At 41.5% G+C, this 23,247-nt stretch overlaps 3 protein-coding genes across 10 annotated transcripts; 1 reads left to right on the top strand and 2 right to left on the bottom strand.

The window, feature by feature from the left end:
• Nucleotides 1-28: 28 nt before the first annotated feature.
• prpf38b (pre-mRNA processing factor 38B) lies at nt 29-6,511 on the bottom strand. Of its 6 annotated transcripts, none has more exons than XM_058066708.2 (6): nt 6,096-6,511; nt 5,230-5,298; nt 4,390-4,541; nt 4,245-4,305; nt 1,246-1,481; nt 29-777 (listed from the first exon to the last, which is right to left on the bottom strand). In XM_058066708.2, the coding sequence occupies exons 1-6, from the start codon at nt 6,282-6,284 to the stop codon at nt 114-116; spliced, it is 1,371 nt and encodes a 456-aa protein (XP_057922691.2). In that variant the 5' UTR covers nt 6,285-6,511; the 3' UTR covers nt 29-113. The 6 variants fall into 6 exon arrangements, with proteins under 6 accessions (XP_057922691.2, XP_078647708.1, XP_078647713.1 ...); XM_078791582.1 differs by having other exon boundaries at nt 5,219-5,298; nt 6,096-6,159; XM_078791587.1 differs by lacking the exons at nt 4,245-4,305; nt 4,390-4,541; nt 5,230-5,298; nt 6,096-6,511 and adding exons at nt 2,011-2,069; nt 4,048-4,208.
• LOC131125293 (mitochondrial adenyl nucleotide antiporter SLC25A24-like) lies at nt 6,121-22,820 on the top strand. Of its 3 annotated transcripts, XM_058066706.2 has the most exons (11): nt 6,121-6,619; nt 8,566-8,744; nt 15,861-15,987; nt 16,167-16,254; nt 17,701-17,812; nt 19,593-19,751; nt 19,817-19,969; nt 20,039-20,146; nt 21,117-21,284; nt 21,666-21,816; nt 21,940-22,820. In XM_058066706.2, the coding sequence occupies exons 3-11, from the start codon at nt 15,870-15,872 to the stop codon at nt 22,119-22,121; spliced, it is 1,239 nt and encodes a 412-aa protein (XP_057922689.1). In that variant the 5' UTR covers nt 6,121-6,619; nt 8,566-8,744; nt 15,861-15,869; the 3' UTR covers nt 22,122-22,820. The 3 variants fall into 3 exon arrangements, with proteins under 3 accessions (XP_057922689.1, XP_057922690.1, XP_057922687.1); XM_058066707.2 differs by lacking the exon at nt 8,566-8,744 and having other exon boundaries at nt 6,122-6,619; XM_058066704.2 differs by lacking the exons at nt 6,121-6,619; nt 8,566-8,744 and adding an exon at nt 15,111-15,756.
• LOC131125295 (EEIG family member 2-like) lies at nt 6,966-13,520 on the bottom strand. Its single transcript, XM_058066709.2, has 11 exons — nt 13,074-13,520; nt 11,431-11,551; nt 11,243-11,272; nt 10,962-11,078; nt 10,855-10,901; nt 9,767-9,870; nt 9,087-9,167; nt 8,802-9,012; nt 8,586-8,722; nt 8,205-8,268; nt 6,966-8,046 (listed from the first exon to the last, which is right to left on the bottom strand). Exons 1-11 carry the CDS (start codon nt 13,217-13,219, stop codon nt 8,004-8,006), a joined length of 1,101 nt encoding a protein of 366 aa, XP_057922692.2. The 5' UTR covers nt 13,220-13,520; the 3' UTR covers nt 6,966-8,003.
• Nucleotides 22,821-23,247: the final 427 nt, after the last annotated feature.

Here is a 23,247-nt window from a genome sequence, read left to right as displayed (position 1 = left end):
AAGTCATGTTTTCATCCAGGTTTGATGACGTTCCTTCTGTTTCGCACAAAGTGAAATTTCAACGACTGGATAGAAAACATGAAGAAAAAAAAAAAAGACGCAGGCGGTGACATTTACTCAACGCTCTGACTCCTCCGTCGGTCGGCGTGTTTGCTGTGATCGTTACTGAACTCTCGCTGGTGATGGCTCCTCTCTCTGCTGCGACTGCGTTTGTGAGCACGCTGCTCTCCGTCTCTTTCCTTTTCTCTGCTGTGGCTGCCATCCCGCTTCCTGGTCTTTTCCTCGCCTCCGCTTCTGTGCCGCCTCTCCCGGCTTCGACTTCGGCTCGACTTCTTGGCCTTGCGCTCGTCTCTGTGCCGCTCCCTGTCGTCTTTGTGCCTCCTGTCGTTGCTCTCCCCCCTGCTCTTTCTCTCCCTGGACCTCTCTCTCTCTGCGGGCCGATCTCGATGGTGGTCCCGGTCCTTCCGCTTGCTGCGGTCGTCGCCTCCGTCCCGCTCTTTGTCTCGCCGCTCGCTCCTTCTGTCCCGGCTGGTGCTGCGACTTCTTCGGCGTTCCCGTCGCTCAGGGTGGTTTCTGTCTGCGCTGCGGGATCGCCTCCTCTCCCTGTCCACTCTTTCCCTATCGCGTTCCCTGCCGTCACGCTCCTTCCTCTGACGTTCCCGCTCCCTTTCTAGCTCGCGATCAAAGCTGGGGCCGTGGCGGTCTCGTTCCTGATGGTGGCTCCGGCTCCTCGACCGTTTGGGAGAGCGTCTGGGGCTTGGTGTCCGCCTGGGAGTCCTGGTTAATGAAAACAATGGCACTATTACCCACAATGCCATACTACCATCGCTAAGCTTAATAAGTAAATATGGGCATATCTAAGACAGGATTTATATATAAGGTCTAGAGATCGATACATTCTTTCTACTAGTCAACCAGATGTTTCTGATACTGAAAACAATTATTTAAGTAAAAGATTAATGTTGTCTTAAATCTATATATTCATGATAAATATGGTAACTGGCAACTGCTGTGTTATCGCTGCGGTCCCAAGATTGGGCATTAGGACATTAGGATATTAGGATACATGCAAATTACGCACTTCGTAGATTTAACGACTTGGCAACAACTAGCAGAGGGTATGAGTAATTCCGTCCAAACTAGTTTGCTATCCAAATAGCTGGAAAACGGGAATCAGTACATTTTATGCAAAAGTTTGACCTAAAAAGTTCCAACAGCAGCAATAGTACACCAAAGTTTTACTACCTGGAGCGCCGACGCTCCCCTTGCCTCCCTGCTTCTTCGAAAGTATCCTCTTCCTCCTGTGGTTCCTTCTGAACCACCTTGCGAGGTCGAGCCTTCATCTGCTGGTCGATATTCTTCTGCACAGGCACAGGGATGCGGGGGAACAGTGTGGAGAACCATTCCAGTTTGGTGAGGAATGAGCGCAGCATCTCGCCGACGGTCATCACGCAGCCTCCTCCAGCCTTCACGTCCAGCTCCTGGAATCAAACAGCGACAGGAAGCCAACAGAAAGTCACTTGACATGCATTCTTTATCACCATTGCATCAAGTAAAAAAAAAAAAAAAAAGGCATTATGTGATGACCAAATACTGAGCCTTCACCTCTGTTCATCTAGCTTAATCTCCCAAATCAAATGTGTCTGTCTTTACTTTTAACAGAAAGTTTCACAAAGTTTGGCTCATCTAAGCTGTCTAGCAGACCCTGACATCTGTACTCACACAGCGAGACTCCATGTTGAATAAAACGTTAACAGATTGTGGTTGCATGAGTTTTGGAATTGCAGCTAGGTGAGCAATGAACAATGTGCCAACATTATGCTGGTTGTGCTGAAAGGACAGAGAAGGAAACATCAGCCTCCTCCTTGTTTCCCCTTCAGCATATTGTGGAGCTGGTGAGAAGAGCAATGGCCCACAGTGGAAGCACAGATGTGAGCGGGCATGAAGTGCACACCCACTTGAACAGTCCTTTACTTTTTGTATGGTAGAGAACAGCCGCTTTGCACTCACACACGCAAACCAACAGTGCTGAGATACACTATCCAATTCACCTGCTGCACAATGGGCATCTAAAGAAAAAAACAGGGGAATTAACCAGTTGGGTAAGAATGATAAATGTATATAGAATTAATTCATTTAAATAGAAGGCAAAAATAATAACAAAAGGAGGCCTGGTTGCACACCTGCAATCAAATACATTCACTGACTATGACATTGGTACACCTGTACAATCTAATCAGATCCAGGACACGCTCATGCTTGAGTACAGGTACCATGAACTTTGACCTTGGATTACTTGTAGTATTTCTGTTTTATTATACAAGGTTAGTTTATATTTTTAACTGGCAGAAAGAGTGCCGACACTCACATATGACAAGACCAGATTGGGCATGCTGAGCCACCGCCTATGTGTGAGTGGGCACACATTTTGGTAATGGTTTTATTCAGGGGTCTCAAACACGCGGCCCGCGGGCCACTAGTTTGAGGCCCCCGCCTTGATATGAAAGTTTAATGTTAGTGCGGCCCGCGCAAGTTTGATATGGATGCTGTATGGTATCATGTACCCAGAAATAATTATTACGTTTGATTAATGTTCATGTTAAAGGTTAAACAACTGTTAATAGTGATCCTCCCTATCCATGTGGAAGTGGTAAGTTTTTGGCTTTTTTAAGTTTAAAGGAAATAACTTGGAGGCTACCGTTTATTTCGCTAGCTCTCTAGTTTGCGAGTTAGCATGTGTCTCAAGACCCTGCAGTTGCGCAATATGTTGTAAATAAAAAAAAAAGTATAAATGTGACTATAGTCGTGTTTTGTCATGTCTACAGGGCTCTAGTAATGCTTTGTTCATTTTAATCTGAAAAAAATAATTTGTCTACCCACCAACTACATGTGGTTTCTTAAGTTTTTATTATTTGCTGTTTTTTTATTATTATTATTATATTTATTTATTACTGATTGATTGATTTTCTTTATTCTTGATTTGTTTATTAATTTTTCATCTTATTTTGTGCAGAAAAATAAAAATTAAGATTTGAGAACAGTGGAATGTTTTATCAGAGCTTTTATTGTAGAAAATCGGAACCAAAGCACTGAAAAAGTTTGTATATTTTTCTGTTTTTAATAAATGCGTTTTTTTTGTAAAACCTGATGTGGCCCAGTCTCACCCACACCCTAGCTCCAGTGGCCCCCCAAATAAATTGAGTTTGAGACCCCTGCCCTAGTGCATGAGCTAGAGTGGCGTGGGCTTTGACTTTAAGTCTTTATATTTATGTCTATTACCCAAGTTGGCAGTTTTTCTTTTTCACTGGTGGAAGGAGTGATTGTATTCATTAATGACTTGACCATGTAGTCCATGCTGTTGTGCCATTGCCTGTGCACAAGTCAGCACATATTTTGAATTTGTGGGCCATTTTGAGTGTACAAAGAGGCGGTTATCATTAACACTGTTACTGATGCAAGGAGTTGTCATATTAATGATGTGACTTGTGCTGAATGAGCAAATGTACAGTATATTGGACTTTGTGGACTACCTTAAAGGGCCCTGTATTTAAAACTTTCGGACTTATGCATATGTCTGTATGGGTGCAGCCGTCATGACAGAGTCGGAGTGGTCAGGGAGCGGACAGCATAATCCCACAGTTTCAGGCAAAAGGAGAACAATTAAGATTTACCATGTACACAACCTTAAAGGTTTATTAAGTATTTTTTGTAAAGAAATTCATAGATAGGGCCCATTTAACACTTTATATTTATTTATATTATGTCATTACATGACTTAATTATGTTGCTTGCGCATGTTCGGACCAATGACATGTACTGTGCTTGAGTATGGCCTAAAATTGTACAGGCGTACCTAACTACATGTCAAGTGAGTGTAATAATACAGTAATACTACATGATACAAACCGCTCCAATTGACTATTATAGAAAATAGTCTTGTTGTGCAACTAGTCCTGATAAAATCTTACCGAAAGCATATCACATGCCATAGAAAAATATAGCAAAAGACTACTGAAATATGTACTCTGCATCAATTGAGGTACTTACCCTGAAAACAACCAGCAGCGTGGCAGTGAGCAAGTAACCTAGCTACTCAGGTTTAGAGGACAACACTGCAGATAATTAAGCCAAATGAAGGCAAAGGTGAAAAATCAGCGCATCACAGCAGGAGAATGCAGTTTCAATACATGGGTTGTTTTATGGAGAGAAATAGAAACATTAGAGTATTACCAGGCATGACATACCTCCTCATCATCCATGAAGTCATCATACCAGTCTACTAAATCTGCTGGGGGCTGTGTGTATCTAAGAAAAGTAAGATAACACCGTGAAGAATCACAATGTCACGTAAAGGGAATTTACTGTCTGCTATAGAAGAATGAATTATACCTTATGTACATGAAGCCAAGCGCTCGGATGTAGGGCGAGTCTGTGTGAGTGATCAGGCCCATCAGCTGTTTGCGTGTCAGCTTCAGAGTAAACAGTTTGTATAGTAGACAGAAGGCTGTTGACACAATGCCTCCTGTGCCAACTCCACGAACCTAGTGGATAATAAAGACAAGTCGATAGAGCAAATCATTGCACATAAACAATTTTTTTTTCTATGATATACAAGGTGTGTCAGAAAAGTTCCAGGACTGATCACATGTTAGAGGTATCGTACGCTGCAAGTACTTGCCACAGGGCCACACGATCGAGCGGTACATCCACAAGAGATTTTGTAGTGTTTGCTTTCTGTGCACGAGAAGCGGCAAGGGTTGCATCAGGACAACTTGTGGCTGCCCACAATGCCCTGAGTATCCAACAATTCCTAGATGAGAAGAACATTGCCATGCTGGAGCAGCCCTCCCTACAAACCCAACCTGACTATTAGTGATTTTATTCATTTTCCCATATGATCAATATGGTCATCAATAGGACCTATTTTCAACATGGCCTTAACGACAAACCTGCAAAGGATCCTGGAAGAAGAATCCTTCAAGGTGTGCATGAAGGCATTGCAGAGATGGCTGGGAAAGTGCATCGGACTCCCGTGGGGAGTGTTACTGTGAAGGGGAAAATTTGTAGCTTGGACTTGAAATATATGTTCTGTGACACCAGTCATGGAATTTTTCAGACACACCTCATATTATGATAACAGAACAATAGGTACCATCTGTGACTCTAGAGAGGACTACAAGAGGAGGGTAAAAGGATGGGGAATAGAAAAAGCACGTACTTCTCACTTACCCCTCCGCACATTCCAGTCTGACCTGCAGTCTTTCTGCTTCCTTTCTCCCATGGCTCAACATGAGTCACCTGCACAGACAGCATAATTATCATTACCAATGATGATACCATTAATGATACTACAGTAGGCACATTTTGAAGTCAACACTTCCTAACACTCCCCGGTCTTCCATTAAAGGACTTGGAGCTCTGGGACAGCATATAAAACACCACTTTGAGGGATATTTATTATGAAAGGCAGTGGTTACTATTCATAACTGAGGGAGGAGCAATTCTATACACTATATGACTCCACTAAAGTATGCACACATTAACTCATGCTTGAGCTAGCGTGTCATGGGCTTTGACAGAGCATTTTTTGGGGGGTGGTTATCATTAATAACTGGCAATAAATCAATTAATGTTGAATACTTTCTTCCCGTCTGTTGTGCATAAAACAACATCTGGTGTCAGCCCATTTGCGCATTGTATTTTTGTATGCAATTGCATTAATTACATGGTATGGGTCACCTGTAATGAGAGCAAAATTCGCATTACTAATTACTAGTGTACGCTCATTCTGTAGTCAACTTTACAAACGAAAAATCTGATTGGCCTGTCACTAAAAGTACGGGTGCTCTGCGACTGCATACAAAACGCCGCTATTGGCTTCCAATCTTACAAACTACAACAATACGTATCTATCGGCATTATGAATAATTGTGAATTAGCTAGACATATACAAACGCATAATGATGATGTTTAAACGCGGACCAGACAAAAAATATTGGCGATTTGAACCGTAGCAGCAGTGAGCCAAACGTTAGCCTGACGTAGCGATGGCTAGCTAGCTAACTAGCATGCGGATTAGTTGTGTCTAGCATTACCTTGAAATAGATTTCGTCCACCACTTCATGGTATGTCTTTAACTCATACAGCTGCACTTTGAAATACGGTGAAGACAGCACATTTGTAAGAATCATTGGGTTGAGGTTCATCGTCTTCTCGTTGCCCCACAGGGGCAGTACGTTTCCATGTTTTCCAGACGCAGGCTTGCTAACGGCCTGGTTAGCCATGGCAACTAAATCCCGCGACGCCGAGTTGTTTTCAAGTACTGTAGTCCTCCTTCCACTTACAGATCCATCTGTTTGTTTCTATTCAGTCCCGATTATTATCAACTTTGTCCGTTATTGAAGCAAAACGGTGGAAAATCGATGATATCAACTTCCCGCCGCCGTAAAAAACCTAAAGTGCTGATGCGAGGTGGAACCGGAACTGGAAGCTGGCGCCGTGGTGCAGTAGGCTGAGAGCAACATGGGAGCTGCCGTTCATACGTCAATATTGTAAACATTTTCTGCAACCTTTCTACGGGATGCTTAAACGTGGGATTTGACCGCAAACAAGATCACATGTAAGTATCATCTTTTTTTTTTTAAAAAAAAGCTCTACAACTGCCTTTGATTTTATATCCGTGCTGTATTTAACGAAAATATGCGCGTCATTCGGTATCAAGGTGTTAAAGGTTTATCTTCATAATTACGTTTAAAAAACGATTTAGTTAAAATATTTTCATAGTTTTGGACTGTATCTGCTAGTTATTCAGACTGCATTGTCAAAATACATACTGCAGCATAATGTGTTTTATTGCTTGATTTGCTTGTGATGTCATCGCATCCTAACGCATGCGCGGTAAGACAGTCAAGAACCCAAAGTATAAAAAATAACGTGGAAAAAAAATGTGGAAAATATATCAGGTTTATTCATATATATTTTTCGAGGTCAATTTTTATTAAAAAAATCCTCTACGCATTTAATTTCTTATGTTTATCGCGGGGGAAGCAGTCTGAATAGGGACCCTCAGTCTTCCTGGTCTCCGGCCACCTCTTCCAGCTCCACCCGGAGGACACCCAGGGCCTCCCAGACCAGCTGTGAGACATAAACCCTCCAGGCTGGGTATGGGGCTGGAGCAGTATTTAGCCGTTTAGCATAAATACACTGCTTATCACATTCAGAAAGCATAATGATTAAGAGACCATTTGTAAAATAGTGTGAAATGCCTTGTAAATATCTAAAGATACAGCAACATCCACATCACACACATTCACAAGAAATTAAAAAAAACATACACTCAATTATTATAAGCACCATAAATGATGACTATTTTAACAATTAACCCCTCCCCCCTTTTATTTTTTACATAGAATCCAAGATGTGTGATGGCACTGCCTGCAGTTACAAAAACTTAAAATATAATAAAAACAGTGGCTTGCAACTATACTTCTACAACTTCTTAGGCTAGTAAAAATACAGCAACATTCTCATCACACACACTCAAGAAATATAAAAAAAACATGCGCTCAATTATTATAAGGAGTATATATTTTTTGAAATTACAACTAACTCCTTACCTTAAAAAAAGATTCCAAAATAACACCAAAACGTTAATAAAATAATAAATAATAAAAAGTCTTGCAACTGTTGTTCTTGGGCTGGTAAAAATACAGCAACATCCTCACCATTAAGCCCTTATTTTTATTTTATTTTTACATAGATTCCAAGATGACTGATAGCACCGACTACTCAGTTACCAAAACTTTTTTGTAAAAATAAAATAATAAAGACAGTGGCTTGCAAGTGTACTTCTTGGGCACTAGATGGCTCTCTTTGTCTACAGATGCTGTAGGTAGGTAAGAACTTTTTAAACTGCATCCTCTTGCTAGAAAGGCACAGGGTCACTTATGATGCCACTTCCTACAAGTCAGTGTAACACAACACCCGTGACGGCTTCCCGCAACCTAGCGCTTGATCACCACCTGCTCATAGGCTCCAGCTGCGACCCTGAAAGAGAATGCCATGATGTTATACATTTCAAAGAACAAGCAGTTACATGGCACTTGTATTCGTGTTACAAAATGTCACAGAATTAGTATAGTATTGACAGTATTAATGTCCGGGACAGTGGTGCACACATTCCAGAGTTACATAATGGTACCCACCGCGTGTGCTGGCTTCCTAGAGCCGTGCTCCCACCGGGGCCGACAAACAAGCTGAGTCCTTCCTCTGTGATGAAATACACACACAACAAGTTTGTGTTAGGTTCCCATACGGACACTGGTGGCACAGTAAACATGACATCTTTTGGACAACAGCTGTGATGGGAAAGGATGCACTCCCTTGATAAGAATGCATGCAATGTTGGTGTCAGTATCAGTGCCCGAAAGTCCTCTGTATGCATCCTTTTAATGATTGAAGTTCAAATACCATATTCCATCTTGTAAATGACAAGTCAGGGAATCATCATTCCGTATGAGCGCTGTGACACTGCATCACTTTAATGTAATTTGATCCTCTCTGCAGGACGCTAGCAGACTACACACCCTCCGTACTTGAGTCCAAGATACTGTGGCTGAAATCTTGGCCCTGCAGGATTTTGTCAATGATGTCGTCGGCGTTAACCCTGGTGGCATTCACCCTCGTCAGCTGATTCTCCATCGAGTTCTGCTTGACCGGATGTCTAGTTCACAGATTTGATCAAGGTGGGATATTAGGACGATGTGCTTGAAGACCATGGGTTAAGGCGGGTTAAGTGTTACCTAAAAGCCTTGGCAGTTGTGGAGGTCTGTTCAGACGTGTAAAAGCAACTTGCAGGGACTAAAGGGGAGGGCCGGCTCTCCTTGTCTACTACTTTCTCTGTATGCTGGTCACTGGGCTCTGAGGTGCTGTCGATGCTGATAGAGGTGGAACCTCCTGATGCGTTCCTTCGATGGCTAAGATCTGGTGAAGTTGAATGATTGGAGCTGTAGCCTGCAGAATAGGATTAATTGATGGATGAGGAGTGGAAATATTGACTTCCAAAAGATATACATGTGTATTTGTACCTGACACTTTGGACTGTTGACTGGTATAGCTAGATGTTCTGGTGTGGCCACTGGTAACCCCTTTGTCTGGGACTGGATTGCCTGAATATAGGAAAACCACAATTGTAATAATGTACAATATTAGGCACACCTGTGCAATCTAATTTAAAATGAATGGATAAGTTCTCATAGTTCTCTGTATTGTTTATTACTCTGGTTGCAGGTTTCTTTGAAGAACTGATACTACACCTTCCATACACTAAATGTTTGAAAATTAATACCATGCATTGGATCTTGTCAGATTGTGCAAGTCAAAAGTATAAAAATGTTAACTACTCAGAAGGCGTTTGTTTCTAAACACTAGTCTATTGATATTACTTGGAATTAAGAGACATGCGATACAAGACTACCGATTTATCCTGTTAATACACACAATACAACAGAGACTGCACTTCTGTTCCAAGAAGTGATAGTATTGCACTTGGGAAGTAACTTATTGTGCACGTTTCCAGGTGTAATAGCGGCCTCTGCTGCCAGAAGTGGCAATTACATGATGCAAGAGTTTTTACTTTGGTGTTGCTATAATTATTTCAGTGTTCTAGTGCTTCACAATGAATGAAGGATAACGAAAAGTCGTATGTTACTCTACAGTTGTAGTTAAGAATGGAGGAATTAGAAGAGTCTGCACATATTAGTAGTACCTGTTGTTGGATGGTATGGGTGTACGTCTCCTCCCTTCCGTTCCTTGAGGAGACACTCGGCCTCAGCATGTGGTATACACAAAGTCATGGCTGTAGACGACGGTCTACAGGGAGAGCATATACACGTTTGTTAGAAGTGGATTATTCATGAGTTGATTCAGATGTGCCTCAGCAGACGTTAATAGAGGAACCACTCCTGTGTTGCTATGGTAAACATGAGTGACCAGGGTGGACAAGCACCGTTTTAAATCAATGCCTCATATTTCCACTGTGCTTACTCATCATCCACATGCAGTGAGTTAATGAGTGGGTTGACAGACTGGACTTCCACTGTTTATACTTTAAACAACTCCTTGGCAGCAACTTGTGTATTATTACACAAGTGTGGGGCGTTTTCAAGGTGAAAGAATGCAGAGAAAGTGGAGTTTGCACATGTCACAAGCTTTACCAGGAGTGTGTTGCATCATATCCTTTGCATATCCTCTGCCATCTATCAAACAGCCCTTGACTTCCTGTCTAATTAATCTAATCGCATCTCAGCTGTTGCATCAATGAGTAGGCGAGGTGTTATCAGCGCTCATATAAGATGTCATGATCAAAATTCTACTTTAATCTCTGCTGAGGGTCACTTTCACATCAGACTAGAGCGAGTATTTTCACTTGTTGACAGACAGGATGTTGTTAGTAGAACATACAGTGTGATCTGAAAAAAAAACTAGAGTGCCACAAAGTTGTACAGAAATCTGAAATTTCTGGAAAATCATTCTTCAAATTTTTGATGCAGTAGTACTCGGTGTCTTGGCTGCTCAGTACAATATGGCTAAATTGGCAATAACAGAACACAAAAGTATTGTGTGCCTTAAAGTCAGCTGTTTTCATTGTTAATGTGATGAGTAATTGTTCCCTGCCTTCATGTTCATAATGTAGCATACTGTCTCTTTACACTTGGAAGGGATATGTTATGACTGTCAACTGCCTTTAGTAAGCTTCCCTTTTCACTTAATCGCGCAATCCTGGAATAGATTAATAGCATTTAATCAGACTGATTTAAAAATATGACTGAGTGAAATAAAAACAAAAGTCCTTACGTTTTAAAACAGGGGTCTCCAGACATGAGTTGTGTTGTGATGACAACCTGTAAGACAACAGGAATGTCAGTTGATGGACAGAAAGATAGATGAATAAGTCATAGTACCTTGAGAATGGAATTGTCCTGTCTGGTCTTGTTGGTGTCATATCCCTCCAGGAGGCACCTCCTTGTGGTGCTACCTGACCCAGCAAACTCAGACAGGTTTAAATCTGCAAAGCCCAGCTGCACAGATCAATGGAAGTGATCAATATAGTAGTGAAAATACACTTACCACTCATCATAATAGTTACTTGTTAACATAGAGTTTACAGGCGGTTTCAATCAGTAACTAAAGTAGTATAAAACATGTGGTTAATAATGCACTAAAGTTCATAATAAAAAAGTACCTTTGCAAATGCTTTGCCACCCTTCAATTCCTGTAATGACGAAAACACCAACATTAATTAGTTATACAGTTGTCGTGTAGCTGCAAAAGCACACTTAAGCTTTATGAAGAATCTGTTTTTTTCTGCAGAGTGTTGAGACTGCTGCCATTTTTTTAGTCTTGTCAAAAGCACATGCACATGCTGTGTACCTTGCGCACAGACACCCGACACACACAAGGGTCCAGTACACCTGTCCTGGCATTGGCACTCATCTTACACATGAAGGAGAATCGCTTCCTCCAGCGCACACAATTGGCTTGAACAGGCTCCCTGGGAGGCAAGCAAGATTTAAATATACTTCTTAAAAACTATGACAAACCACAGGAAATATATATTTTTAGTCACAGTCATGATTAAGACTTTAAATATGGATATGTCCAGTGACGCTCTGTGTACACTGTATAGTGTGACTTGTTTTAGTAGGATGTTACCAAGGTGATGTATTACAGCTAACAGTTGACATGAGCTATGTCTTGGCTCGTTTTTCCAAGGTGACTCATATTGGCTGCATGCAGTCATGGTTTAACTGTTTGCAATGGAAGGATGCTCTCAGTATTTTGGTTACTGCTATAGAGTCTCATTCAACTATATTGAAAATGTATGGCAGACAAGGCCATATACAACAATCACACAATCTAATTTAATACTGTATGGTGAAACAATTTCTGGACAACATATTCCGTTTGTTTGGTAACCTAATCCGGCACAGTGGTGGTGTGGGTATTTGCATCCCATATACAACTACAAACAATACACATACAGTGACAGTCAATAGTTTGGACACCTTCTCATTCAACAGCATCAGAAAGTGTCTCCAAACTTTTGGCTGTAACAATAAATTGAAGTACTTTCATGGGTCATTTCTACTTATAGTGTGTGTATTAAGATATTTATAGAATAGTCTGTCTTTACTTGATGGGCTATTACGAAAATATCACGTTTTAGTTGCTTTAAATTTTCTAACTTGCAGTGAAGAAAACGTACACCGTCTGACTAGGTTCAAAACTTACCTAATTAATGTGTGCAGTGTACAAATATAAACACACGAAAGTGCTGATCCGTTGATAGTTCAGCATTGGCATGCAGCACTTAGCCATATTGCGCAAACGTTTCTTCAAACAAGGCTAATCAACTCAAGATTAAGCTAATTTAATCAGCTGAAAGCACTGAAAGTAATTTTACACAATGTAGTTAAAATCACACAGTGGTTACTGACTACATTTGAAATTATTGTGTAAAAAAATACACGAAAGTGCTGATACGTTGATAGTTCAGCATTGGCATGCGGCACTTGTCCAACAACCACATTGCGTTTCAACGGTTCAACTCAGGCAAATACATTGAAGAGTACGTTAATTTAATGAGGTAAAATTAATTCATTACTAAAAGTAATTTTAGTAATATAGTTAAAATCACACTGTGGTTACCGACTACATTGGAAATTGTGTAATACACGAAACTGCTGATACGGCCATAGTTCTGACTTCTAGCAGTGACAGACGGCAGCCTAGCAACTGATCAGCGCAAATGTTTCAACCCATGCTCAGTTCAATGACAATCGTGTTGATTTAATGAGCTAAATAAATATTTTAAAACAATGTCATATGCGCAGTGAGTATATTATGCCACTGGCTGTAATGTTTACATTTTAATGCTATGATGTTACTACGTTTTCCTAATAACATATCCCACGTCAGCCTTTACGCCAAGAGAAAACACTTTGGTTATATTTTAGTCTGCTAAAATAGTAGATATGTAGTCCACGTCTGTCAAAAATAGCTCCAAAACTTACCGAGAAGACTCTTGTACGAAGCCTCCACATAAGAGGCGAACTTTACAAAATATAACACCGTTGACAAAGGGAACCGACGACAGCTCCTCCAAGTCGAAGTCCACTTTGAATTTGAATCTCTTCTTTTTCATTAGAATGAAAGACATGGTGCGTTCAGGAAAAGCAACAAGGATTGACAGGCAGCTGGACTTTCTTCACTGCCCTCCTCAGCTGTTGGGATTCAAACTTCGACATCGCTTCCTTGTTCCCACCCACTTGCTACAAGTCCGCTCGTAAAGTGTGGGCAGCCATGTCGTGCTTTTATTGGCTGCAACGAGGCATTAGTCATTCATCACACACCTTAGCCTCAGCTTCCATTCACAACATGCCACACATCGCATGTTTCTACATTTACTCTTGGCCCCATCTCCAACAGAACTTCAAGATCAGTGCTGTCACTGACAAAATCCGTCACAATACGACTTATGACGAAACAAAGTCTACAAACTCTTACCAAAATCTTACCACAAGTTATATTTAAATACAGCACTCGGTTACAACACTTTGTTATCACTGATTTTAAATCACATACATTCCATACTAAACTCATAAATGACTCATCACCCAGGTAATCAATGCCGTTTATTTTATGAATTTAACCCTTAAGACAGGCGTGTTTTGGCCATTGTAGCCCATATCTTGTGTTGTATTAGCCTGCGTCACATTCTAAAATACAATTAATAATAATACTGGCTTACATTTTAAATAGTCCTTTTCAAGGTACCAAAAGCCCTTCACAATAAAGTGAATCCATTATTATTATTCAGGTGGTAATGTACATCTGTAACCACAGCAGCGGCAACTTCTGACCTAGGAGTTATGGGATGCACCTGAAAGCACCATTCTTAGAAAAAGCTACCTCAGAACTGATAGTAGTTTGCTAGTTTTGACCCTGCTTGTTTAGCATGAAATGTCCATTATCAGACTGGAATCTTTCCATGGTGTCCAAACTTTAAAATACTTCTTAATAGTGTATGAAATACGATATACGAATAATGATAAAGCCTCATTTTAGGGTCAATCTCCACTCATAGTCACAGGTTTTCATTGCTGCACCATACGGGATCAATTGGAACTAAAATCTAAATAAAAAATCTTCACGATGAAACACTTTTAATACACAAAATAATAATTATTATTATTGATAAGATTATTATAATCTTATTTCTTAATATGATGCACACAGAGCAATTATCAATTTCACACACTGTCTTATTTCTGCGCCTGTCTCCTCCCGCCCTGAGGCATTCAGGCCCACTCGTAATTGAGTGTTAGACGCTAATTGTTTTTTCATTTCATTCACTTACCCCCATGATAATTGACGTACCCTACTTCGTGAACCGAGGCTATACTGTATATGTTTACTGTTGTTTCAAAAACATTGTTTTCCTTTGTTAGCACAGCTCTTTGTTAGAGAACAACAAGTAGTGTATTAAAAAGTTTAGAGAAGGTCAGGTTATGTTTACCTGTAAAGGTTCCAGTGCATTTTAGATTCATCCTGAAATTTCACCAAAAAGCCAAGTATCCCTATCTTTTTATGCACTCTATATCCACTTGAGGTGGTTTTAGCCTGTGTAAAAAAATAAATACAGTATCAAGATGACCCCTGAAGGCTTTGATGTTTTTCAGTATGCGCCATTGATGGTAAATGTTTGCACACTCCTGCTTTAGGACATGGGGATGGCTTTGTGCCCAGTACATTTTTCAGGTTGTGGCAGTTTTAATTTAATTATTGACTCGGGTACATAAAAAATGCTAAAATGAATATGCAGTTTGATGGTAGCTGGTATTCCTGTTAGTGGCAAATGTGTGAGTACATCTTTAGGACCTCATTAGACTCTAGGATTTAGGACTCTAGTACTCTATTTGGACTCACTAAGTTTATTATGTAGGCCAATGTCTACAATTACAGTGCAGTATAATGTTATGGTAAAAGTGGGTACAAAGGTACAATTAATTACGCGATGAAACACTCCCCTCCAGTGGCCATTCATGGTACTGTATGCGAGGAAACCCCACACTGCATGTGTCAACTGACACGTCTATGTAGATGGAGAGATTAGGCCTAGCATTTCCTGCTTTGTCTCCTCCGTAAAGCAGGAGTAAGAGCAGGTTAAGCGTCGGGGGGAAAATGCTAGGAGAATGTCTCCGTCCACGGATTGTATGTATCGGGGTTTTTGCTATCTTATTGACGTATTTGCTGCTTTTCCGCAGAAAATGCTGCGAATAGCAACGCAGCAGTCGTAGCTCCGCCCTCCATCGCAGTGCTGCAGTTCAACTGAAAGGCTTTGGAGTGTTTGGACTGGATGTAAAATAGCCGAACAACAAACACCAGTTTTGAACAGACTACTTGTAGTGAGTGTTTGCATGTAAAAAGAAAAAAACCTCGCGGATATCTTCCGACATGGATTAATTGAAGCCATTTCGTAACACGCTGCTTTGCACTCCTCCGACCTGCTGGACTATGATTCGGACGGGACCGAGCTTGTCGCTCCCCAAAGCCCGGTGCTGGGATGCAGATCGTGAGAGGTCGTACCAGGACCTGTTTGAGAGGTTAGATGCAAATAAAGATGGGAAGGTGGATGTCGCCGAGCTCCGTGCGGGCCTGAAGGCAATGGGAGTGTTCCGACAGGGTGCCGCTCAGGTACAACCATGGAGCTGGTCTCCTGAACACTGGTGGAGCCCCTTCTGCTTTTTCAGACACTTCTGGAGAAAATGAGACAACATAATTATTTCATGTGTTTGCAGAAAATTGTCATGACCGGTGACCAGAATAAAGACGGAAGTCTGGACTTCCAGGAGTTCGCCAAATATTTGAAAGAGCATGAAAAGAAGCTGCTGCTGACGTTTAAGAGTCTGGATAAAAACAACGACGGTAGGAGTTTGTTTTCAGGAGTTGATGTACATCGTCGTGTTGAACATATTATTATAGCTATCATGTAATTGATAGATAATCTAGGTAAAGTTAAAGCTGCAAGTCATATGTCATCACACAATGATTGTTTTACATACCCATTGTGGTGGTATATAACTGTACTGTTATCTTCACGTCAGGGCGCATTGATGCCACCGAGATCCAGCAGACCTTTGCAGAACTGGGCTTAAACATCAACAGAGTGGACGCTTTGAAAATCCTGCAGAGGTTTGCTTGCTTACTTACGTGTTAAACTCCACATACTACCCACTAGAGTAAAAATAAGACTTATGTTTGCTCTTGTATGCTCATTAATGATTCTAAAAGCTCTATCCGTTCCATGTTTGTAAGCACTCAAAGGGAAGCTATTATGCTTTTCCCACTTTTCTGATCTTTAAATGTTGTTAGAATGTTGTAGTCTTGTTTTAAACAATGCCAAAGTTTCACATAATGAGGTTTGAGCATTTGGAAGTGATCTCTGAAAGAAGTTTGGGATGGGTCTGAATGCTTGGTTTCAGAGTTTTTTTTTCTAACACCGTCTCAATGTGATGTCACAATGAGCTGGACTTCCTTATATATACGACTGTGCGTATATATATATATATATATATATATATATATATGCCTGGGTACAAGCTGAAGGCTTGCCTTCCCCCCGCTCTGCTGCACTGTTTCACTGCTCTGATTTCACCGCGTTAGCACGGCACAATGGCTTCCAGGAAATATTAGTTCAGGTTTTAAGGACATCTAACTTGCCTAAAGAGGCGAGCAGAAGTGGTTTGATTTGCAGAGTCCAGGTGAAGAGAAAAATGTGGGACTGAAATGTGTAAATTACAAGCTCACCAATGTCCGGAGTTCATATTAGCCTTTTTTTCACAAGTTTTTTAAAACATAGGTAGTCTCGCAAAAAAAACATCTAATGACTACATTTCCACTACTGATGTTGTGCCAAGATTGTCTGCACGCAGTAAACGCGGACCTACGTTACTACTACTTTGAGTTTATACACAGTAAGTCAGGGGTTTTCAAACCAGTCGCACCAGTAGCTACCAGTAGTACCTATCGACTTTTCAAGTAGCTTTCCAACAGGTTTATTCATTTATTATCAACTTCTATACTGACAAAATTAAAAAGTGGGATTCGGCAGTACTCTGGAAGTCCTCGGGAACGCTTGGGAGTGTGACCAATCACAAAATAGTGGGCATGCCTGGAGGCGGGCCGTGTGTGGAATAAATTAAAACAGACAGTATTGGCAATCCGAGGAAATACAGCTGGAATAGGTGCAGATTCTGGAAGATCTACAAAGCTTTCTGTGGTGGTTATCATGTATCGCTGCTCTATGGGAGTGCACAACTCGATACAAAGGGCTGGAAATGATCATAATGGGTATCCTTTAAGACAAAAATGCTCCACAATGCAGTAGTTAGCAGTAGCTGCAACAAATGCTAGTCAAAGATCCTCACTGTAACAGGAGGGCCACACTGTTTTATGGATATACTGCGTGGATGCTCTTAAAAAAAAAAATTGTGACATGAGCACAGTGCTATTTTTAAGACTTTATTACAAAAAAATACTATAAAAGGAGTGATGTGCTGTTTTAGTCCTGCATTATACTGTAATGAAACAAACCATGGCAGTAGCTGAGTATGTGTCTGTGTCTGTGTGTTTGCTCAGTATGGACATCGACGGCACCATGATGGTGGACTGGAACGAATGGAGGGACTACTTCCTGTTTTGCCCTGCTCACAACCTGCAGGAGATTATACGCTACTGGAAGCACTCCTCGGTAAGAGTCATTTGCATGCAAAGAAACAGTCCCGTCTAAAAAAAAAGCAGCTAGCAATGAAATGGAGTCACGTGATGTGCAGTCGTCCTGTGATAGCTTTGTATGGATTTATTCTCACTGCAGTCAACATTTCGGGCCGCTGTTTTGAAAGCCTTTCACTGTCTGAAGTAATTAGGTCAGATTTGTCGCAGCACTCACCCGATCTTAATCCAGATTAACGAATTGACTACCTGGTTTGTTACTGTACAGTATAATCTGCTTGAGATACTTATACATACAGTATAGTATCCCACCCCACCTCATATTTGATGTGGAAGAACTTGACAGCCCCATGAAACAAAATAAACCAGAATAAAGATGGCGACCTGCGACCTGACAAATGTTCTTATCGGTGATGATATTTTCCTATTTTAGGTAGACAAAAATATTAGGACACTCGACCATACAGGAACGGAGAAGAATATCATACAGCATTTGAGAAGTCGGTAAATCCTAGTGGGGTTTAGGTCAGGGTTCTTATGTTCTTCCACACCATGCCACTTTGTACACTGGAACACAGTCCCTAAATTGTTATTTAATAATAATAATAATAATAATAATAATAAAATTGTTACTTATTAATAGAGGTTTGTCTCAATACTCATTCATTCATTCATTTTCTACCGCTTATCCTCACAATGGTCTTGGGGGTGCTGGAGCTTATCCCAGCTGTCTTTGGGCGAGAGGCGGGGTACACCCTGGACTGGTCGCCAGCCAATCACAGGACAAATATAGACAAACAACCATTCACACTCACATTCATACCTATGGACAATTTGGAGTCGCCAATTAACCTAGCATGTTTTTGGAATGTGGGAGGAAACCGGAGTACCCGGAGAAAACCCACACATGCACGGGGAGAACATGCAAACTCCACACAGAGATATAGCCGAGGGTGGAATTGAACCCTGGTCTCCTAGCTGTGAGGTCTGCGTGCTAACCACTCGTCCGCCGTGCAGCCCTGTCTCAATACGGTTTATCCATATATTAACGTTACAACTAACTGTAGTGTGTTAGGTTAGAAAACACGATAAGCGCTGCATTCTTCCCTATCATTGGCCCACATGACTGCTTCCTTACATTAAATTACCTCTGCAGCATTGTGTGTGTGTGTGTGTGTGTTTCTGTGTCTCACCAGCTGCTCTTGCTTTTGGGAAAACACAGAATATGTGTATCTGAAGCAGTAAGAGACTAAAAAAAACAAAACTTCAACTTACTAGTGACCTTTTACTGGTTGTGTTACTGCGTTGATGTTGTCTCAGTGTTTCTTCTGAACAACTTGTAGCAACCCTGCGACATTCATTTATTCATTCATTTTCTGCCGCTTTTCCTCATGAGGGTCGCAGGCGTGCTGGAGCCTATCCCAGCTGTCTTCGGGCAAGAGGCAGGGTATACCCTGGACTGGTGGCCAGCCAATCACAGGGCACATATAGACAAACAACCATTCACACTCACATTCATACCTATTGACAATTTGGAGTCGCCAATTAACCTAGGCTGTTTTTGGAATGTGGGAGGAGTACCCGGAGAACCCACGCTTGCACGGGGAGAACATGCAAACTTCACACAGAGATGGCCAAGGGTGGAATTGAACCCTGGTCTCCTAGCTGTGAGGTCTGCGCGCTAACCACTCGACCACCGTACCACCCAAGCGACATCACAACTGAAAATAAGGAATTTGTGGTAACCTTTGTGATAGTCATGTGACTGAGGTTAATGTTAGCACTGTGCCCTCACGTAGGTGCTGGATATAGGTGACAGCCTCGCCATCCCTGATGAGTTCACAGAAGAGGAGAAGAGTTCAGGCGGTTGGTGGAAGCAGCTGGTCGCAGGCGCTGTGGCGGGCTCCGTATCCCGCACCGGTACGGCCCCCCTGGATAGAATGAAGGTTTTCATGCAGGTAAGTTCACCTCTCGTTAAATGAATCATTCATTTTGTAAGTAACGCTGCTTTTTAAACTTGCAGGTTCACTCCAGTAAGGCGAACAAAATAAGCCTGGCAGGAGGTTTCAAGCACCTGGTATTAGAGGGAGGTGTCATGTCACTCTGGAGAGGCAACGGCATCAATGTTTTAAAGATCGCACCTGAGACGGCCATCAAGTTCATGGCATATGAGCAAGTAAAGCAGCTGTCCTGAAAAGCATTTCCGTGGACTGACAAGATGAATATTTTGAACTTCCTGTTGCAGTTTAAGAAGTTGCTGTCGTCAGAGGGGGAGAAAATTGAGACACACAAAAGGTTTCTGTCGGGCTCGCTGGCTGGAGCAACGGCACAGACTGCTATCTACCCCATGGAGGTGACTTTTATTTGGGTTTTGAGCAGCACAAAACATTTATATCTGGAGATAATTACAACCCCTCACCCCTAGCTTTTATATATTAAGTCTGCAGAGGTTATTATTATTATTATTTGAACACAAGGTATTGTTTATGGAACAATCACCCATAGAAGATGACACAAAAAAGACAGAAACATTGGCAAAGTCGAGGGAATAGTGTCTAAAGTAGACGTAGAGAGACTGACCCATGCCTTGTCTGCAGCAGGCTATGCTACCATAATGACCGCTGATCTCTAAATGAGCTGTAAAACAGCTGCAGTACATCCAGAATACTGCTGCTCGAGTCCTGACTAGAACCAGTCAATGCACCTCAGAGACTAGACTTTAAAACAGCTGTATTTTCATGGTACATCTCTGACATTCTGGAGCCGTATGAACCATCTCAGCTATGGGAACCTGAAGGAGTCTTTCCTAAAATCTGGTACATTCATTCATTCATTTTCTACCGCTTTTTCCTCACGAGGGTCACGTGGGTGCTGGAGCCTATCCCAGCCAATCACAGGGCAAATATAGACAAACAACCATTCACACTCACATTCATACCTATGGACAATTTGGAGTTATGGGAGGAAACCGGAGTACCCGGAGAAAACCCACGCATGCACGGGGAGAACATACAAACTCCACACAGAGAAGGCCGAGGGTGGAATTGAACCCTGGTCTCTTAGCTGTGAGGTCTGCGCGCTAATCACTCGACCGCCGTGCCGCCCAAATCTGGTACAGTCTCCCAAAAGATGTGAGACAGGCCTCAACTCTGACAATGTTGAAATCCAGGCTAGCATATCGTAACTATTACTTCTATGTTTTATGGAGGGATTTTAAGAAGTTATGTTTGAAATAGAACGGTTGTATTTGCCTACTTGTCTGTAAAGTACATTGAATTGCCTTTTTGAATTGTGCCTTGCCTAATGTCTTGTGTCTGATTTAGGTATTAAAGACGAGGCTGACACTGAGGAAAACCGGTCAGTATTCAGGAATGTTCAACTGTGCCAAGACAATCCTGACGAAAGAGGGCGTCAAGGCCTTCTACAAGGGCTACATTCCAAACTTAATTGGCATCATTCCCTACGCCGGGATAGACCTCGCCGTTTACGAGGTAGGTCTGCTAATTCATTCATTCATTCATTTTCTACCGCTTTTTCCTCACGCGGGGGGTGCTGGAGCCTATCCCAGCTGTCTTCAGACGAGAGGCGGGGTACACCCTGGACTGGTCGCCAGCCAATCACAGGGCACATATAGACAAACAACAATTCACACTCACATTCATACCTATGGACAATTTGGAGTGGCCAATTAACCTAGCATGTTTTTGGAAGAACATGCAAACTTCACACAGAGATGGCCGAGGGTGGAATTGAACCCTGGTCTCCTAGCTGTGAGGTCTGCGCGCTAACCGGTCTGCTAATTAATTATACAAATCCATCACATCTTGTCAGCTCTAAAGAAAAAACCCTTCTTATCACGTTTTTGTATGCAGAGTCTTAAGAACGCGTGGCTGTCGTACCACACCAAAGAATCGGCCAATCCAGGAGTTCTTGTGTTGCTGGGATGCGGGACTATTTCAAGTACCTGCGGACAGCTGGCCAGCTACCCTCTTGCACTGGTGCGCACGCGCATGCAAGCGAGAGGTAAACAGAGTGGAGTGTATTTGTTTTCAGCAGCTACACAGTCAAACTGAAGCTGTGTACTTTGGCATGTTTTACTACAATCATGGGTACTCAGATAAATAATCCTTATTTGCTTCTCCTCAGCTTCATTGGATGCCTCAGACCAGCCCTCCATGAGTTCCCTACTCAAGAACATTGTAGCCAAAGATGGCTTTTTTGGACTCTACCGAGGCATCCTCCCAAACTTTATGAAAGTCATTCCAGCTGTCAGCATCAGCTATGTTGTTTACGAGTACATGAAGATCGGTTTAGGAATCAGCAAATGACACTGCAAGAACATTTCACTGTATTCAGCTGGATCACCTGAGAAGACTGGCATACATGGCATGACTTCCACCAGCTGGCGATGGACCTGCACGGTCAGGAAGATGTATTGCACTCCAGATGGTCTGTTATTAGCTAATATTTGAATTATTTATACTAAGCATGCTCTCTTCTTGTCTTCCTGCTGCTGAGAAATGTATGCTTTGTGCAAAACAATACTTGACTCAGAGAAACTGAATTGTAACTGAATGCAAACATAAAACTGTGAAAATACAAAAGCTAATGTTTTTTTTTTAACTGAGTGTAAAGCAATGCAGTCCATAAACGACACTTTGATGCCCATCAACTTGACATTTAGCCGGTTAAAATGTAAAAACTAACAATTATTCTGTTTTATATTATTTTCATGTGCATTTAGTTGTTTATTGATTGATTGGAAATATTTGGAAAAAACACTTTTATTAATAGTGATTATTTATTAAGAAATAGCTTTTACGCTTGAACTCAGGCTAAAATGTGCATTTTGTGTTCCAGTTTTGGCTAAACGCTACTATAACCATGATAGCATGATTCCTTCACTTCTGGAAAAGTACAATTTGACAGTTCCCCCCCAAGCATGACAAACACATGCACGTTGACTAACTGACTGACGTTCTCATTTGAGTTTATATCTGGGATTATATTATAATAAAATCATTTAAATAAGCATGTTAAAAGACTTTCATGTTGCCTGCGAGCCTCTCTTGGTGCAGTGAAATGAAAGCAATGCTGCCCCCTAGTGTCAAAATGACGTGTTGACGTTAACGTTCAACCTGTGGTTGCTAAAATGATTTTTTTGGGGGGTGATACAAAACACTGCGGGAATAATCACGAATGTACTGAGTTTTTGATTATGTGCCTTCAAATTTTAATTTAAAAAAGTGTGTGATGACTGAATAATGTAATCAAACGTAAAAAATATTTTAAAAAAATCATTATTTACACCTATTATAATATAGAAACATGGCTCCAATTATGAAACAAATACACCTCGAAGGTTTCTCCCCCTACTATACGAACACGCTGGATTATGTAACTATTTACACAAAGTTAGCATACATTTTGTTGTCCTTTACCTTCATACCGGAC

This window comes from Doryrhamphus excisus, linkage group LG6, assembly GCF_037039965.1.
Source record: "Doryrhamphus excisus strain RoL-2023G ecotype Guam linkage group LG6, RoL_Dexc_Guam_v1.1, whole genome shotgun sequence".
Classification (NCBI taxonomy): domain Eukaryota; kingdom Metazoa; phylum Chordata; class Actinopteri; order Syngnathiformes; family Syngnathidae; genus Doryrhamphus; species Doryrhamphus excisus.
The sequence above is the reverse complement of the archived record's forward strand: the minus strand, read 5'-3'. Positions and strand labels throughout refer to the sequence as shown.

Coding starts and splice junctions, on each gene's coding strand:
- prpf38b (XM_058066708.2), bottom strand. CDS start 6,284: ATGGCTAACCAGGCCGTTAGCAAGCCTGCGTCTGGAAAACATGGAAAC. Junction 5,299..6,095: donor TGGACGAAATCTATTTCAAG/GTAATGCTAGAC, acceptor CTGTCTGTGCAG/GTGACTCATGTTGAGCCATG. Junction 4,306..4,389: donor CTTGGCTTCATGTACATAAG/GTATAATTCATT, acceptor TACTTTTCTTAG/ATACACACAGCCCCCAGCAG.
- LOC131125295 (XM_058066709.2), bottom strand. CDS start 13,219: ATGTCTTTCATTCTAATGAAAAAGAAGAGATTCAAATTCAAAGTGGAC. Junction 9,871..10,854: donor GGAGACCCCTGTTTTAAAAC/GTAAGGACTTTT, acceptor CTCTCCCTGTAG/ACCGTCGTCTACAGCCATGA. Junction 8,723..8,801: donor ACAACTGCCAAGGCTTTTAG/GTAACACTTAAC, acceptor TCTGTGAACTAG/ACATCCGGTCAAGCAGAACT.
- LOC131125293 (XM_058066704.2), top strand. CDS start 15,577: ATGATTCGGACGGGACCGAGCTTGTCGCTCCCCAAAGCCCGGTGCTGG. Junction 17,813..19,592: donor GCTACTGGAAGCACTCCTCG/GTAAGAGTCATT, acceptor GCCCTCACGTAG/GTGCTGGATATAGGTGACAG. Junction 21,285..21,665: donor TAGACCTCGCCGTTTACGAG/GTAGGTCTGCTA, acceptor TTTTGTATGCAG/AGTCTTAAGAACGCGTGGCT.